This window comes from Leuciscus leuciscus (genome assembly GCF_965113295.1).
Source record: "Leuciscus leuciscus genome assembly, chromosome: 15".
Taxonomy (NCBI): Eukaryota; Metazoa; Chordata; class Actinopteri; order Cypriniformes; family Leuciscidae; genus Leuciscus; species Leuciscus leuciscus.
The window spans coordinates 6,939,032-6,953,328 of NC_138739.1; the positions used below are offsets into that span (position 1 = coordinate 6,939,032).

General features: G+C 45.6%; 2 protein-coding genes across 2 annotated transcripts in view; both read right to left on the reverse strand.

The window, feature by feature from the left end:
* The window catches only part of LOC309474951 (uncharacterized protein), a gene marked incomplete at both ends in the record, with an annotated part of 355,810 nt that overhangs the window by 331,489 nt on the left and 10,024 nt on the right, over positions 1 to 14,297 (reverse strand). The window lies entirely within an intron of this gene.
* On the reverse strand, positions 213 to 9,163 carry LOC309476181 (uncharacterized protein). The gene is made up of 5 exons (XM_082139429.1): positions 8,979 to 9,163; positions 3,705 to 4,025; positions 3,214 to 3,513; positions 361 to 507; positions 213 to 268 (listed from the first exon to the last, which is right to left on the reverse strand). The coding sequence occupies exons 1-5, from the start codon at positions 9,028 to 9,030 to the stop codon at positions 252 to 254; spliced, it is 837 nt and encodes a 278-aa protein (XP_081995555.1). The 5' UTR covers positions 9,031 to 9,163; the 3' UTR covers positions 213 to 251.

Below are 14,297 nucleotides of genomic sequence, written 5' to 3' on the forward strand. Positions count from 1 at the left end.
ATGGAGAGACTTTGAACCTTAGAGTGAGAAAGCTTTATTGCTAAAGGCAAGCAAACACATAGAGTAAATATACAGAAGTCGTAGTAAATGGATATCTGTGTCTTGTAGAGAAATATAAACAAAAAATGCCTTTCAAATTGGAATTTTTTAAATCTGACACTGAAAGAGAGAGCACAAGCACAAATAATCATCAGTATTTGTGACAAAAACACTAGAGGAACAAGAACACACTTGAAGTTCAGTGTTCTGCTTTAAATTTCAATACTTTCTGAAAAAGATAAACATATAAAGGCATAAATTATTAAAACTCACAAATATATATGAAAAATCGTTTTTTGAGAAATTACATCAATTAGGTACCTGATGTTTGAATTTGTGCTTGATCTTTTTCAGCTCTTCTGGATCTGATCTCATAAACCACAATAATGACAGTAGCCACGCCCACCAGAGCACAGAAGACCAATCGGATCACAGCTTCAGTAGGACCACAACAGTTGGTCTCAGAGTCTGAGAAATAAAAACATCAAACTGAGATCAGCTCAGTCAATAAACTTTAACATCAAAAGTAAAGCATTTAAACAACTTGATATAGAAAGTTAAACATAAACCTAGATGCTATTGATGTAAAATAAAATGCTAATTAGTAATTTTAACTAATTAATCATGATCAAATACTTCTTTAGATCAACTTTAAAGCTTGAATAACTAAAATAAGTGAAACATCTATGGTTACTCACGTAACCTCAGTTCCCTGAGATGAGGGAACGATATATTGCGTTTGCTAATGCTAATGGAGAAACCCCTTCCTCCAAATACTACAGAAGCCTTAATTTATCACGCCAGTAACACAGGCAAATGGTGTTCAAGAGCGCAAAATATGGGGGGGGGGGGCTTCCACCACTATACAAGGTGGCACTTGAACGTCATTCATTAAAAATTTTGACTGAAGCAACTTGATATTGCAAGATCCCGAGCTAGTTGACACAGCAGTACATGCAATGTATCGTTCCTTAGTCTTAGGGAAGTTATGTGAGTAACTGGAGACGTTCCCTTTCGATTCAGTTCTAAGTTCGCCTTGTACGATGCCCACAAGAGGCCCGAGAGTCCAGAGACTCATATCTCCGCAGTGCGGGCAATCCGATCCCCCAGACAGAAGACACACGATGTAGTCATTTTATTATCACGCAGTAAAATGCCCCTCCCCGCGCCCAAAACCAGTCGTCTGTGGATACGAATCCGAAAGAACAAAGACTGGTGGGACGTTGTCCAGCTCCACTTTACAGACGCTGAGTGAAAGGAGAATTTTAGAACGACGGGAAACTCATATGACACTTTATTAACAGGAAGAACAGCTCGTTCTGCACGCCATATGCCATTGCACATGCGCAGTCCTTTCAGTTTCGGTTTTCAGTACGATCAAGTGTTTACATGTGCTCTCGATTGGATTAGAAAAAGAATAAACCACCCCGATAGATTAAGGTGTTTAGATGAAGGCTTTTCTGTCCGATTGAGCCGTCAATCCGTTTACTAATGGATTGTTTGTTTGCATGTAAACGTATTGTCGATCGCAGATAGTTCTTCACAAGTATGATATGCTCGTGCTCATTATGGTGCGGTGTCCTCTACTTTCTGGCAGTGGCAGTACTTTCTGTGGACCCCCAACTGAGCCTGGTTTCTCCCAAGGCTTGCCACTGTCGCCTATTTCGGCTTTGTCACCTTTTTTCGCCTTTGGCTTGCTTAGTTGAGGACATTAAATTTAAAATTCAACAATATTATTGATCTGCCTGCATTGACACCATTATATGAGAACTGAACTGAGCTGGACGATGACATCACGGTTTTCTCCAGAGCAGCTATATATATATATAAATGAACTAAATTAATACAACTTTTTTACAACAAAAATAAGCCATCACTGAACTTAAAGGGATAGTTCACTTTGAAATTAAATTTTGGTATGTTTTAGCTTACCTCAAGGGCATCCAAGATGTAGGTGTCTTTTTTTCCGCAGTAGTTTCAATTTTTATATTTTTAGGTCAAACCGTTCTTGTCTGTCAGTCATATAATGCAGGTCTATGGTCACTGTCTCAAAGAGCATGCACAGAGTCCAAATTAAAACAATTCCCCATCGTCCAAATTAAACAATTCCCCATCGTAAGTACACATTGATGGCCCAAGACACGAAACGAGCGAGAAAACGAACAGTATTTATATCGTTTTTACCTCTTGTACACAGCCACGTCCAAGTGATCTGAGAGCGCGGGCGGGTATAGATATATACAATAGAAGTTGCCTTGGCTACTGCAGTTCATTGGAACATATCCCTTTAAGCTGGACTGTGATGCTATTTTCTTCTAGAAACAAACTTTGTTTGTTCCTGTTATCGCTGTAAAGCTGCTTTGAAACACTCTGTATTGTAAAAAGCGCTATATAAATAAAGGTGACTTGACTTGTCACGTCTCATGCCCAGCAATTGTGAAAGGCCATCCTTATCTTCATCCTTAAGGCTCCCCAGAACACAGCAAGGGACGAGAAGACGTTGTCCACTGAGCGTGTGGATCATTATAAGTCTTGCTTGATGATAGGCTTCTTGCAGAAGGTTGACTGAAGGAAAAGTTTCTTGAATGAATGACGTTCAAGCTCCACCTTATATAGTGTGGGAAGCCCGCCCATATTTCGGGTGTTACCGCCGTGATTAAATACACTGTAAACCCGAACAGTACTACGTCACAGTTGCTCTAACCAGCGTTATCAGAAGAATCCATTCAACATTGGCGGACACTCGCAAGCGACCGGAGCAAACTTAATGTAACAACTTGTAAGCAAATCAAACATCTGTGAACATTTCTTATATGCTTTTTGATTGTTTGAATATCATGATGAAGACATGTTTCAATCATTGGCAAACACTGTTTTTACACAGAACAGTAAAGCTGTGCTTCCCCAGTGCTTTTGAATGCACATTTTGAATGCTATTGTAGAGTCACTGCTTAGAGTGTAATTTTAACGTCAAAGCAGGGCAATAATGTTAACGTCTTGAGACTCCCCTGCTTCACAGAATAATATTGATATGTTAAAGCCGCCTGCACGTTCAAAATGTGAGTATTCTGAACTTATAGGGTTTTAGTACTTGGAGGAAGGGGTTTTCCATAAGCGTTAGCAAACGCAATGCCGAGGTGAACCAAATTGAAAGAGAAATGAAATTTAACTCACCGTAGAAAGTGAGAATGAAAATCATCTTCATATAGTTGATGTCAAGTTCATAAACTCCAGAGTCTGTGGTTGTGGTGTTTGTGATGGTCAGAGATCCAGTTTTGTCCAGCTTCAGTCTGTCTCTGAATCTCCCATCAAGAACATCATCATATACAGTGATTCTGTCGGCCCGTTTATTGACTTCAGCGATTACAGGTCCATATTCAAAACTCCACTGAATCCGATCGTCATCCTTCATTTCAGTAAGATCATTGTGTAGAGTGACAAAATCTCCCTTATTTACTGATATTTCCTTCACTACTGTCTCACAAAACACACATAACAAACAGAAACAGTTTTTTTTTTTGATATGGTTTACTAAAATAAATAGTTTGAAGTTTAAATTGGAAGTGAATATCATCAAACAACAAAAGCAAAATGGAGTTTGGAATAATAATTGTATTTCTGTGCTGATTAAAACATAAAACAGGTGAAATAAATGTTTAACTCACCAGAGACTGTGAGATCGAAACTCTTTCTTGCACTGTTGGTCAGTATTTTATAATATCCAGCATGTTTCATTGTGGTGTTTGTGATGGTCAGAGATCCAGTTTGATTGTCCAGCTTCAGTCTGTCTCTGAATCTCCCATCAAGAACATCATCATATACAGTGATTCTGTCGGCCCGTTTATTGATTTCAGCTATTAAAGTGATGCTATATCCAAACTTCCACTGGATCAGATCATCATCCTTCATTTCAGTGTCAGAGTTTAGAGTGATTGAATCTCCCTCTTTCACTGACACTAGCCAAACACCATTAACTCTAAACACTCCTGAAAACAGAGTTTTTCACAGATTAAAGCTTTAAAATCACTTGATGTTGTTTTAATGAAGCTTCACTAAAATACATTTAATCATTTAACTGTGAAATTAATAATATTTTGCAACAGCACAAACCAGTAGCGGCTCCTGGCTGTAAATTTAGGTAGGGCAGATTCCGGGTCTTAGTTTATGATAAACACTTTGTAAGCTTTATATCCTAATCGCTGAACACATCAGAAACACACTTTTGGCAGAAATCTAATGTCCTCCTTGTGTTATTCCGCCTGAGGGTGGCGCTCTAATGATGATTGACAGACTTTACACAAGACAAACGCATAGAAATGCCATTATATAGTATTTATTGCGTCCGAATGTTGTTTTTAGAAAATTGCACGTTTTGTAGCCTAATTCCAGTGAGGAAAAATATGTAAACAGTCTAGGCTACACAAGACTCCGCAGTAAGTGCAAAATGTGTAAGTGACGTGTGCCAGGAAAAAAACTAAATAGCCAACAGACTGAAGAAGACATACATGCAGTTTGTGTTCAACCCATTTTTGAGCCACACAAGTGGAGCTCATTCTGAGAAAAAAAAAAAAACATATCCCACAGCTGTACAATTTTCACACCCTATACTAAATTTACCCTATACAATACAACTCAATAATCTGGACTGAAGCAGGAAATATTCAGTGTAAGAGTAAAAACATGACATAACATTATTTAATTTTTGAATCACAGCTTATGGTGTTTTGACATCGACAACCCAACTGCATTTTACCTCAAACTTGCGACTAGTTAACTTTCTAAAGAAGGCGCAATCGCTGGTCGACATTAACACACTGCCAAAATATTATTCAGAATTTAAAATACATTTATACCACTTTTTATTGTGTAAAGGTGTTCACGAGATACCAACCTTTAGCGAACTTGATTTCAACGAACACTCGTTTTCATGGAGATGCGGTGTGCACGGAGGGGAGGGGCTGTGTGTGTGTGTGTGTGTGTGTGTGCGTGTGTGAGCGCTTGAGAGACGCGTGAGTGACAGAGAGACGGAGGGAGAGCAGGGAAAGGATGAATAACGAAACGCAATATGTGGCGGCCGATGTTTTGATCTATAAAAGACATTGACAAAGACGAAAACTCAAAAATGTTATTTTATTTTAGTTAGTTTTGCCAAACAGACATTACAGTTTATCGTTTTTTGAATTGCCTCGTTTTTATTTTTATTTCAGTTAACGACAATGTTTTTTTCCCACCTAGTTTTCGTTTTTTCGTTCGTTTTCGTTAACGATTATAACCTTGCTCAGAACAAACATAAAACAAACATAAAATAATTGCTGTAAATAAAGGCTATTCACGTAAAGCTATTCACTTGCTTTCTTTAATTTCATACGCTACTCTATATAGGGAGAACAGACACGCCAAATAGTTACTGACCTGATACAGACTAATATACACATAGCTGAAGCGGACTGATATCGTCGTGTTCTAGAGCAAGGTTTACGTAAGTTAAATAAGCGGGTCAGTCTGAAATCTGCACTAATGGCTCTCAATTAGAGTGCGCTGCAGTTCCATTTTCCACCACAGATTTACACTGGAAGAACGTGTGGCGCTGTTGAGCTGAGGAGGATCCGAGACCGGCTGCCCTGCTTAGTATTATGAATACATGCCTGTCGAATCTATGCGCTTCATTTTAATTTATACTGCTCACTTTACGACTTTAACCCTTTCATGCATAGAGGTCACTACAGTGGACAGCTATTAAAAAAGTATTTTCTTGCATTTGCATGGGTTTGATGGCATAGTTCAGTGGTTCCCAACCTTTTTTTGTCTGAGACCCCCTTTTCCCCAAGAAAATATTTTAGGGCCCCCCTTCACATTTAATGATATTTTCGCTCTTGTAAGCTTGCAGCAAGGATGACAAAATATGTTGTTTTCAAACAAACGGTATGTTTACTATAAACAGATATGTTTATGCACAAATAATAGCCTATAATATTGAAAATACAATAACAAAAACATTAGTAGGCCCTTTGTAATTTAAAAATTTAAGCCTAGGAGTAGCCTATAAATTTTCCCTAATTTAAATGCAATAACAAAAATATCAGTATTCACATTTGTGTGTAGGTAAAAAAAGAATGAATATAGGCTATTACTAAATGACTTCTGTCTGGGGCCTCAATACTTGCATGTTATTTGTGAGGCTTTATCAATGTGAGGCTTTACTTTTGACGCTTTTGGCGCTATAGCGAGCGATAACAAACATGCGTTTATTAACAGAATAATGCGTCTTTCGGAAGAACATTGTAGCCGGAACTACTTCTCTCTCTGTGTGCGTCTATGACGAGTCACGCAGGTACTGGGCTACTCCGCAGCGGCAGCGATCTGAACCAGGGTAAAATAGTCCCAATGTAATCACTTATTATAGGTGTACCATAGTGGTTCAGGATAAGACAAAAACACGGTTTGGAAAATGGATTCATGATGAACTCGCTCATTATATACATTTTGAACAGAAAAAAGTTAAGGACTTTTATTTAATGCAAATTGCTCAAAACTTTTCAAAATATGACGCGACCCCCCACAGTGCTCGCTGAGGCCCCCTTGTGGGCCGCGACCCCCCTGTTGGGAACCGATGGCATAGTTGCACATCAACCTCTTCAGTCGACCCTGGTGCATCATCCTATACATTTACATTTACATTTAGTCATTTAGCAGACGCTTTTATCCAAAGCGACTGACAGATTAGGACTAAGTTAAGCGAGTCATCATGAAGAGGCAAAAACAACGCAAGAAGTGCTCAAAATACGAAGTTCAGGCATTATTCAGAGTAGCATAAGCCCGATAAGCGAGGTTTTTAAAGGGAAAGGGACGTTTTTTTGTTTTTTTTTAAGAGGTTAAGTGCTCACGGAAGAGATGGGTTTTCAGCTGTCTTTTGAATGTTGTCAGGGATTCTGCATTCCGGATGAGGGTGGGGAGAGCGTTCCACCAGCATGGAACTGTGAATGAGAATGTTCTGGAAAGAGATTTAGTGGCTTTCTGTGATGGAACCACGAGACGTCGCTCATTGGCCGATCGTTGGCTTCTGGTAGGGGTGTAGACTCGTAGGAGTGAGTGAAAGTAGGAGGGAGCTGAGCCTGTGATAGTTCTGTAAGCAAGCGTCAATGCCTTGAACTTGATGCGAGCAGCGAGAGGTAGCCAGTGCAGAGAGATGAACAGAGGAGTGACGTGGGCTCTTTTGGGCTCGTTATATACATTGCCAAGCCTATACATTGCCAAGCCATTGTTTTTCGAATTTTTTCCCCTCCAAACCATGATGGCCAATGGTCAGTCAGAAATGCCAAGTTGCTCTGGAATATCCACCCATTCCTTCTATCCTAGGAGATTCTTGCAGAAAAAAAAAAAAAAAAATGCTGCTGCATCAGACAATATCTAATGAGTTATATCAAAATTAAATTCTGATTAATCATCTGTCCACTATAGTGGACCTCACACATCAATGGCTATATTTTATCTACAATTCATACTGTGACTTTTGGTTTTGAAAACTGTTTTTGACTGTAAATAAATGTATTTTTGTTATTAGAATGTAATTTGACATTTAACATGAAACATTAAAAAAGTATTGTGATTACATAATGTATGTGACTTGTAATGCATTACTTTACTCACTACTTCAAAAAAGTAATCTGATTACGTAATGTACATTACTTTTAATGGATTACTTTACTCGTAACATCAAAAAGTAATCTGATTACATAATGCAGGTTACTTGTAATGCATAACTTAACTCATAACATCAACAAAGTAATCTGATTGCGTTGTGCATGTTACTTGTAATGCGTTACCCAACACTGCTCATTTCAGATGAGATTGAAAACACCTGATCGCTAGGTTTTCTCAGAGGAGAGCTATGTTAGAAATGTGTCCATCTTGAACATAATCAGAATTATCAGCTAATAAGGGTAAATTGACATATTCCAGTAAACTGGAGGGAGCATCTGAGTGGTTTCCACAGTTGTACCTGTCCTTGACAGGCTGTAGAGATCTCTGATGGAATCACGTCTGATATCAAAGATACGTGAAGTTCAACTTGTATGAAGTTCAATTGCCTTTGAAATATTTCACATTTATATTTTTTGTATATATTTGATAGTTTTCACATGATTTTATATATTTGTATTGATTGGTTTGTTAAATACACACAATATTGCTGTGTTATTACTGTATTATGTTTAATACAGTATGTCTTCAGTTTAAACCATAAATGCATGCTGTCTAGTCGTCTAAATTAATATGCACAAAAAAAAACAAAAAACTTGTTTTTCATGCCCTAAGAGCAAGGAACACATAGGAAAAAAAAATCCTGACTGAGGTTATCATAATTCATGCATGAAAAGGTTAAATAGTCAAGAAAAAATTAACATATATTTGTTGCAGAATGCTGAGCACATTTATTAAGCGTAGCGTCAGTTCTGGCTGGTCACATTAGTCAAGCTCGCATCAGCTGATCCACGTCTACCTATAGGAATACGACGCCTATCACTGTATTCATATATAAGCTCCTTCAGTATTATCAGCAGCTATCGCGTTTCTCAGGAGTGAATTACCCTCTTCCCTCCCCAGCTCCACCTCCCCCTCCCCCTCCCCAGCTCCTCCTCTCTCCCCCTCCTCCTTCCCCAGCTCCTCCTCTCGTCAGTCAGGATTTGGCCTTCTGATTGCCCTTTGAATCAGAATAAATTCTCGAATTATGTACTTAAAATCTTGAATTAATGATATCTGCAATACCTTCATGTTGGTTCTGTTCTGTTTACCCTAAGGGTGGTTATTGCTGCTCTTATCCATGCTAGTTATTTTAATAAAAAAATGTCAACAGATGAATTACTTCTATATGAGAATAACAGTGAATATTTTTTAACCACATGATATCAGAACTGAAGTCATAAAAACACATTTAAACTCACCATCCAGACGCCAGAAACACAAGCAGAGCAAAACAGGGTTAAACATCTTCATCGGTTTCAGTCCACAAAATGAAAAGACAAACTCTTCAAAACTGGTTCAGTAATAAATTGACAGACGCGCTGATGTGAAGCTGCTCTGTAGTAAAGTGAAGTGAAACTCCACCGTCAGCTAAAATAACTGCACATCTTTAAGTGTTAATGTGTGACTGTCTAACTCTTTCTTAGCTGATTAATTCACACTCTGAACATTGTCACTTTGAGCTCCAGTAGGCCTCAACTTCCTGTAAGTCAATGGTGACACTTTCAACAGAAACAAACTGACCAATAACGTGTTAAAAACATCTTAAAGGGTCAGGGGATCTCTGGATAATCCGTAATTCGTTTGTAATTATAAAACGAAAATACCGTTTTTCTGTTTTTGGTTAATCCGTGTATCATTCGTTCCCTTTCGTAGTCACTCCGAGTTACGTCGGATGACGACGAATGGGGTTTCGCTTAGAAAGCCTATCATCTTCGAGTATATAAAACGAGCCAATGGCAAAGAAATGCCATGGGTCTGCGGAATTTGCATAGCGTAAGTCCGCCCCACCCTGGGGGTATGTAAGGAAGTACGCTGGCAACATGCAGATATGTTTTCGCTTCGGAGCCAAGTTGATTCACTTCACTCCACAGCCAATTCTGAGTTATCTCTATTTCTCTTCGAGACGAGCCTCTCTCCGGGTGTTGGTGTGACAGCGAGTTCCAGCGAGTGCACATTCCCTGCTTATCTGTGCAGTGATTTGCCAGAGTTTGTGTGTTCATCTCCCTGGTCGCTTCAACACTTGTGGAGAAAAACTCCTTTCTAAAAGAGCTTGCACGCGGCACGTCTTTTTAAAGATGCCTCGCCCGTGCACTTCTGGTTGCGGTCTTCTAGTTTCTGACTCTGATGGGCACAATCGCTGTCTTGTGTGTCTGGGTATCGAGCACGCTAAGGCAGCGTTTCTGGATGAGTCATGTTCCCACTGCGGGAACATGCCCATCGCACGGTTGCGGTCGAGACTCAATGATCTTCGTGTGAGAGTCCCCTCATCCGCACCCCGATCTACGAGCTCCGAGAGGGCTGGTACTTCGGCTGGCGGCCAGGGTGACCTGAGGGTTACGGTGTGGAACAAAGCGCCGACTATTCCACGCTCCACACCGTCCTCTAGCGCCGTGCAACCCGCGAGTCGTTCGAATGAGCCCGCGGTACAGTCCTCTGACTTGCCGCGGGTCTCATTCGGCGCTCCAGAGGAAGATTCTATGTCGATCGCTGCATCACAAGGTGGGCAGGAGTCCTCGGGAGAGGAAGATTCGGCTGTGCTGCCACCCTCGGGTGTCCCAGCATTGCCCGAGTCTGATCCCGAGCTGACGGCCATGCTTTCCCGGGCAGCCGCGGCCATTGGTCTCGAGTGGTCCCCGCCACCCGGTCCAGTGCGCTCGCAGCTGGACGATTGGTTTTTGGGTGCGGCCGCTGATCCTCGTCAGCGCCCGACCCCAATTCCTTTCTTCCCGGACGTGCATGAGGAGGTCTCGAGGTCCTGGAAGGCACCCCTGTCTTCCCGTGATCGCTCGACGGCCTCCTCCGCCTTTCCTCCTCTCGATCAGGCGGCTGCCAAAGGGTACACTGGGGTTCCCCAGGTTGAACGCTCTGTGGCCATGCAATTATGTCCCCAGAGTGCTTCTTCCCGCGGCGACCCAAAGCACCCCTCCAAAGCCTGTAGGTTCTTCTCCACCCTTGTGGCGAAGGCCTATAGAGCTGCGGGGCAGGCAGCCTCCTCACTGCATGCCATGGCGACACTCCAGGTCTACCAGGCCCAGATGTTGCGTGACATGCACGAGGGGAGGACTGACCCAGGGCTCTTTGATGAGCTGCGTGCCGCCACCGACCTCGCTCTCCGGGCGACGAAGGTGACCGCACGCTCCCTGGGTCAGGTGATGTCCACCTGTGTGGTCCAGGAGAGACATCTGTGGCTCAACCTGGCTGATATGCGGGAGGCCGAGCGAACCCGGTTCCTCGACACCCCCATATCCCAGGCTGGCCTCTTCGGCGGGGCAGTCGAGGACTTTGCCCAGCAGTTCTCGGCTGCCCAGAAGCAGACTGAGGCTCTTAAACATGTCCTGCCCCGACGGCCCGCTGCTGCCCCCCAGCCGTCGGCACAGGCGCCTCAGCCCGCTCGCCGCCGTGGACGCCCTCCTGCGGTTCCCCTCCCTCCCGGACGGCCCCAGCAGCAGCCTCCATCTGGGCCGCCTCGTGGAGGAAACCGCAGGAAGGCGTCACAGCCCCCTCCAGCCCCGCGCCCCGCTAAACGCCAGGCCAAGCGGCGCTCCTGAGACGGGCTGCTCAGAGATGGCCTTCAGTTCTGTGCAGGAGACGGTAGCAGGGCCGCTCCTTCCCCCGGTGGAGGGCCGGGGGAGAATCCTTGGTTTTCCCACCCCCGCTGCTCGTCCCTCGACGGGCAGCACCCTAATGTGGTTAAAGACAGAACTGACATTCCCATCTCTGAGCACACAGAGTTCTCGGATGACAGTGCGCGACGCTCACGGGCCTCGCCACTCTCATCCCCCTCTGTCGCCAGACCCCTGCCAGAGCATGCCCCCGTGGGACGCTGGTCCTCCCCTGGCATCCTCTGGCAGGACGCGGCTAATGACCGTGCCCCCGCACCGGGCCGCTATGCCACCCACGCCTGGGCCGGTCATTCCGCCTCGCTGCACCACCGAGGGTACGTCTGTGGTCCGCATGACCCCGCTGGTACAGTTTTTGGGAGCCTGGCTAGAGCTTCCCAGACTGTCCCGCTGGGTCGCGAGGACCATCAGGCTCGGCTACGCGATTCAGTTCGCGCGATCTCCTCCCCGTTTCAGGGGAGTCCGCTTGACAATGGTCGGTGGCAATGCCCCTGTCATGAGAGCGGAGGTTGCTACCCTACTGGCGAAGGGTGCGATCGAGATTGTCCCTCCAGCCGAAATGAGGTCCGGCTTCTACAGCCCTTACTTCATTGTACCGAAGAAAACCGGTGGGTTACGACCAATCCTGGACCTGCGCGTCTTGAACCGCTCCCTTCACAGGATGCCGTTCAAGATGCTCACGGCCAAACGCATTTTCGAGTGTGTGCGGCCGCAGGATTGGTTTGCAGCGATCGACCTGAAGGACGCCTACTTCCATGTCTCCATTCTTCCTCGACACAGACTGTTCTTACGGTTTGCTTTCGAGGGGCAGTCATGCCAGTACGCGGTTCTCCCTTTCGGGCTAGCCCTGTCTCCTCGCGTCTTTACGAAGGTCGTCGAGGCAGCCCTTGTTCCCCTACGGGAACACGGGGTTCGCATCCTGAACTATCTCGACGACTGGCTGATCCTAGCTCACTCTCGAGACCAGGTTTGCGAACACAGGGACCTAGTGCTCCGGCACCTAGCTCGTCTGGGCCTTCGGGTCAACTGGGAGAAGAGCAAACTCTGCCCCGTGCAGAGGATCTCTTTTCTCGGTATGGATATCGACTCGGTCGCCATGTGCGCGCAGCTTACGAGCGAGCGCGCGCAGTCACTGCTGACTTGCCTTCGTCAATTCGAGGGCAAGAGTGCGGTCCCACTGAAACTTTTTCAGAGGCTCCTGGGGCATATGGCATCCGCAGCCGCAGTAACGCCGCTCGGATTGCTTCATATGAGACCGCTTCAGCTTTGGCTTCGCGATCGAGTCCCGAGGTGGGCATGGCAACACGGCACGCTCCGAGTCCCAGTGACTCCGGCCTGCCGTCAGACCTTCACCCCGTGGTCGAACCTCAGTTTTCTACGGGCCGGAGTGCCCTTAGAACGAGCTTCCAGGCATGTTGTTGTATCAACGGATGCCTCCACCACGGGCTGGGGCGCCATGTGCAATGGACATGCTGCCGCGGGCTCCTGGACAGGTCCCCAACGCCTTTGGCATGTCAATTGCCTCGAGTTGCTGGCTGTACGCCTTGCCTTGCACCGCTTCCGGGCGTTGCTCAGGGGTCAACACGTACTAGTCCGATCAGACAATACCGCCACAGTAGCGTACATCAACCGTCAAGGTGGTCTACGCTCCCGCCGTATGTCGCAACTCGCCCGCCACCTCCTTATATGGAGTCAGAAGCATCTGAGGTCGCTTCGAGCCATTTATATCCCGGGAGAGCTGAACCGTGCGGCCGACGAGCTGTCTCGGTTTCGGCCTCTCGCTGGAGAATGGAGACTCCATCCCCAGTCGGTCCAGCTGATTTGGGATCAGTTCGGGGACGCTCAGATAGATCTGTTTGCCTCCCACGACTCGTCCCATTGCGACCTGTTCTATTCCCTGACCGAGGGCACGCTCGGCACGGATGCACTGGCGCACAGCTGGCCGCGGGGCCTACGCAAGTATGCGTTTCCCCCAGTGAGCCTTCTTGCGCAGACTTTGCGCAAGATCAGGGAGGACGAGGAGCAGGTGATATTGGTTGCCCCGTATTGGCCCAACCGCACCTGGTTCCCAGAACTAGTACTCCTCGCGACAGAACCTCCCTGGCCTATTCCTCTGAGGAAGGACCTGCTTTCTCAGGGACGGGGCACCCTCATCCCGATCTTTGGAACCTCCACGTGTGGCTCCTGGATGGGACGAGGTAGGTTTGAGTACCCTACCACCAGCGGTGGTGGCTACCATCACTTCCGCTAGAGCATCGTCCACGAGACGTGCGTCTATGCGTTGAAGTGGAACCTCTTCGTCAACTGGTGTTCTTCTAAACATCAAGAACCCACGAAATGCCCGATCAGTGTCGTGCTTTCCTTCCTGCAAGAAGGGTTGGAGCGAAGGCTGTCTCCCTCCACCCTGAAAGTGTATGTTGCCGCCATTGCCGCACATCACGACGCAGTCGAAGGTAAGTCCGTTGGAAAGCACGACCTGATCATCAGGTTCCTGAGAGGAGCGAGGAGACTGAATCCTCCTCGCCCTCCTCTCGTTCCCTCTTGGGACCTCTCAGTGGTTTTAACTGCCCTGCAGAGTGCTCCCTTTGAGCCTCTGCAATCAGTGGAGCTTAAGTTCCTGTCTATGAAGACAGCGCTCCTGGTTGCATTGGCCTCTATCAAGAGGGTAGGGGACCTGCAGGCATTTTCGGTTGACGAAGCGTGCCTGGAATTCGGGCCGGCTAACTCTCACGTGATCCTGAGACCCCGGCCTGGATATGTGCCCAAGGTTCCCACCACACCCTTTCGAGACCAGGTGGTGAACCTGCAAGCGCTGCCCTTGGAGGAGGCAGACCCAGCCTTGGCACTGCTCTGTCCAGTACGCGCCCTCCGTGCTTACGTAGACAGAACGCAGTGTTT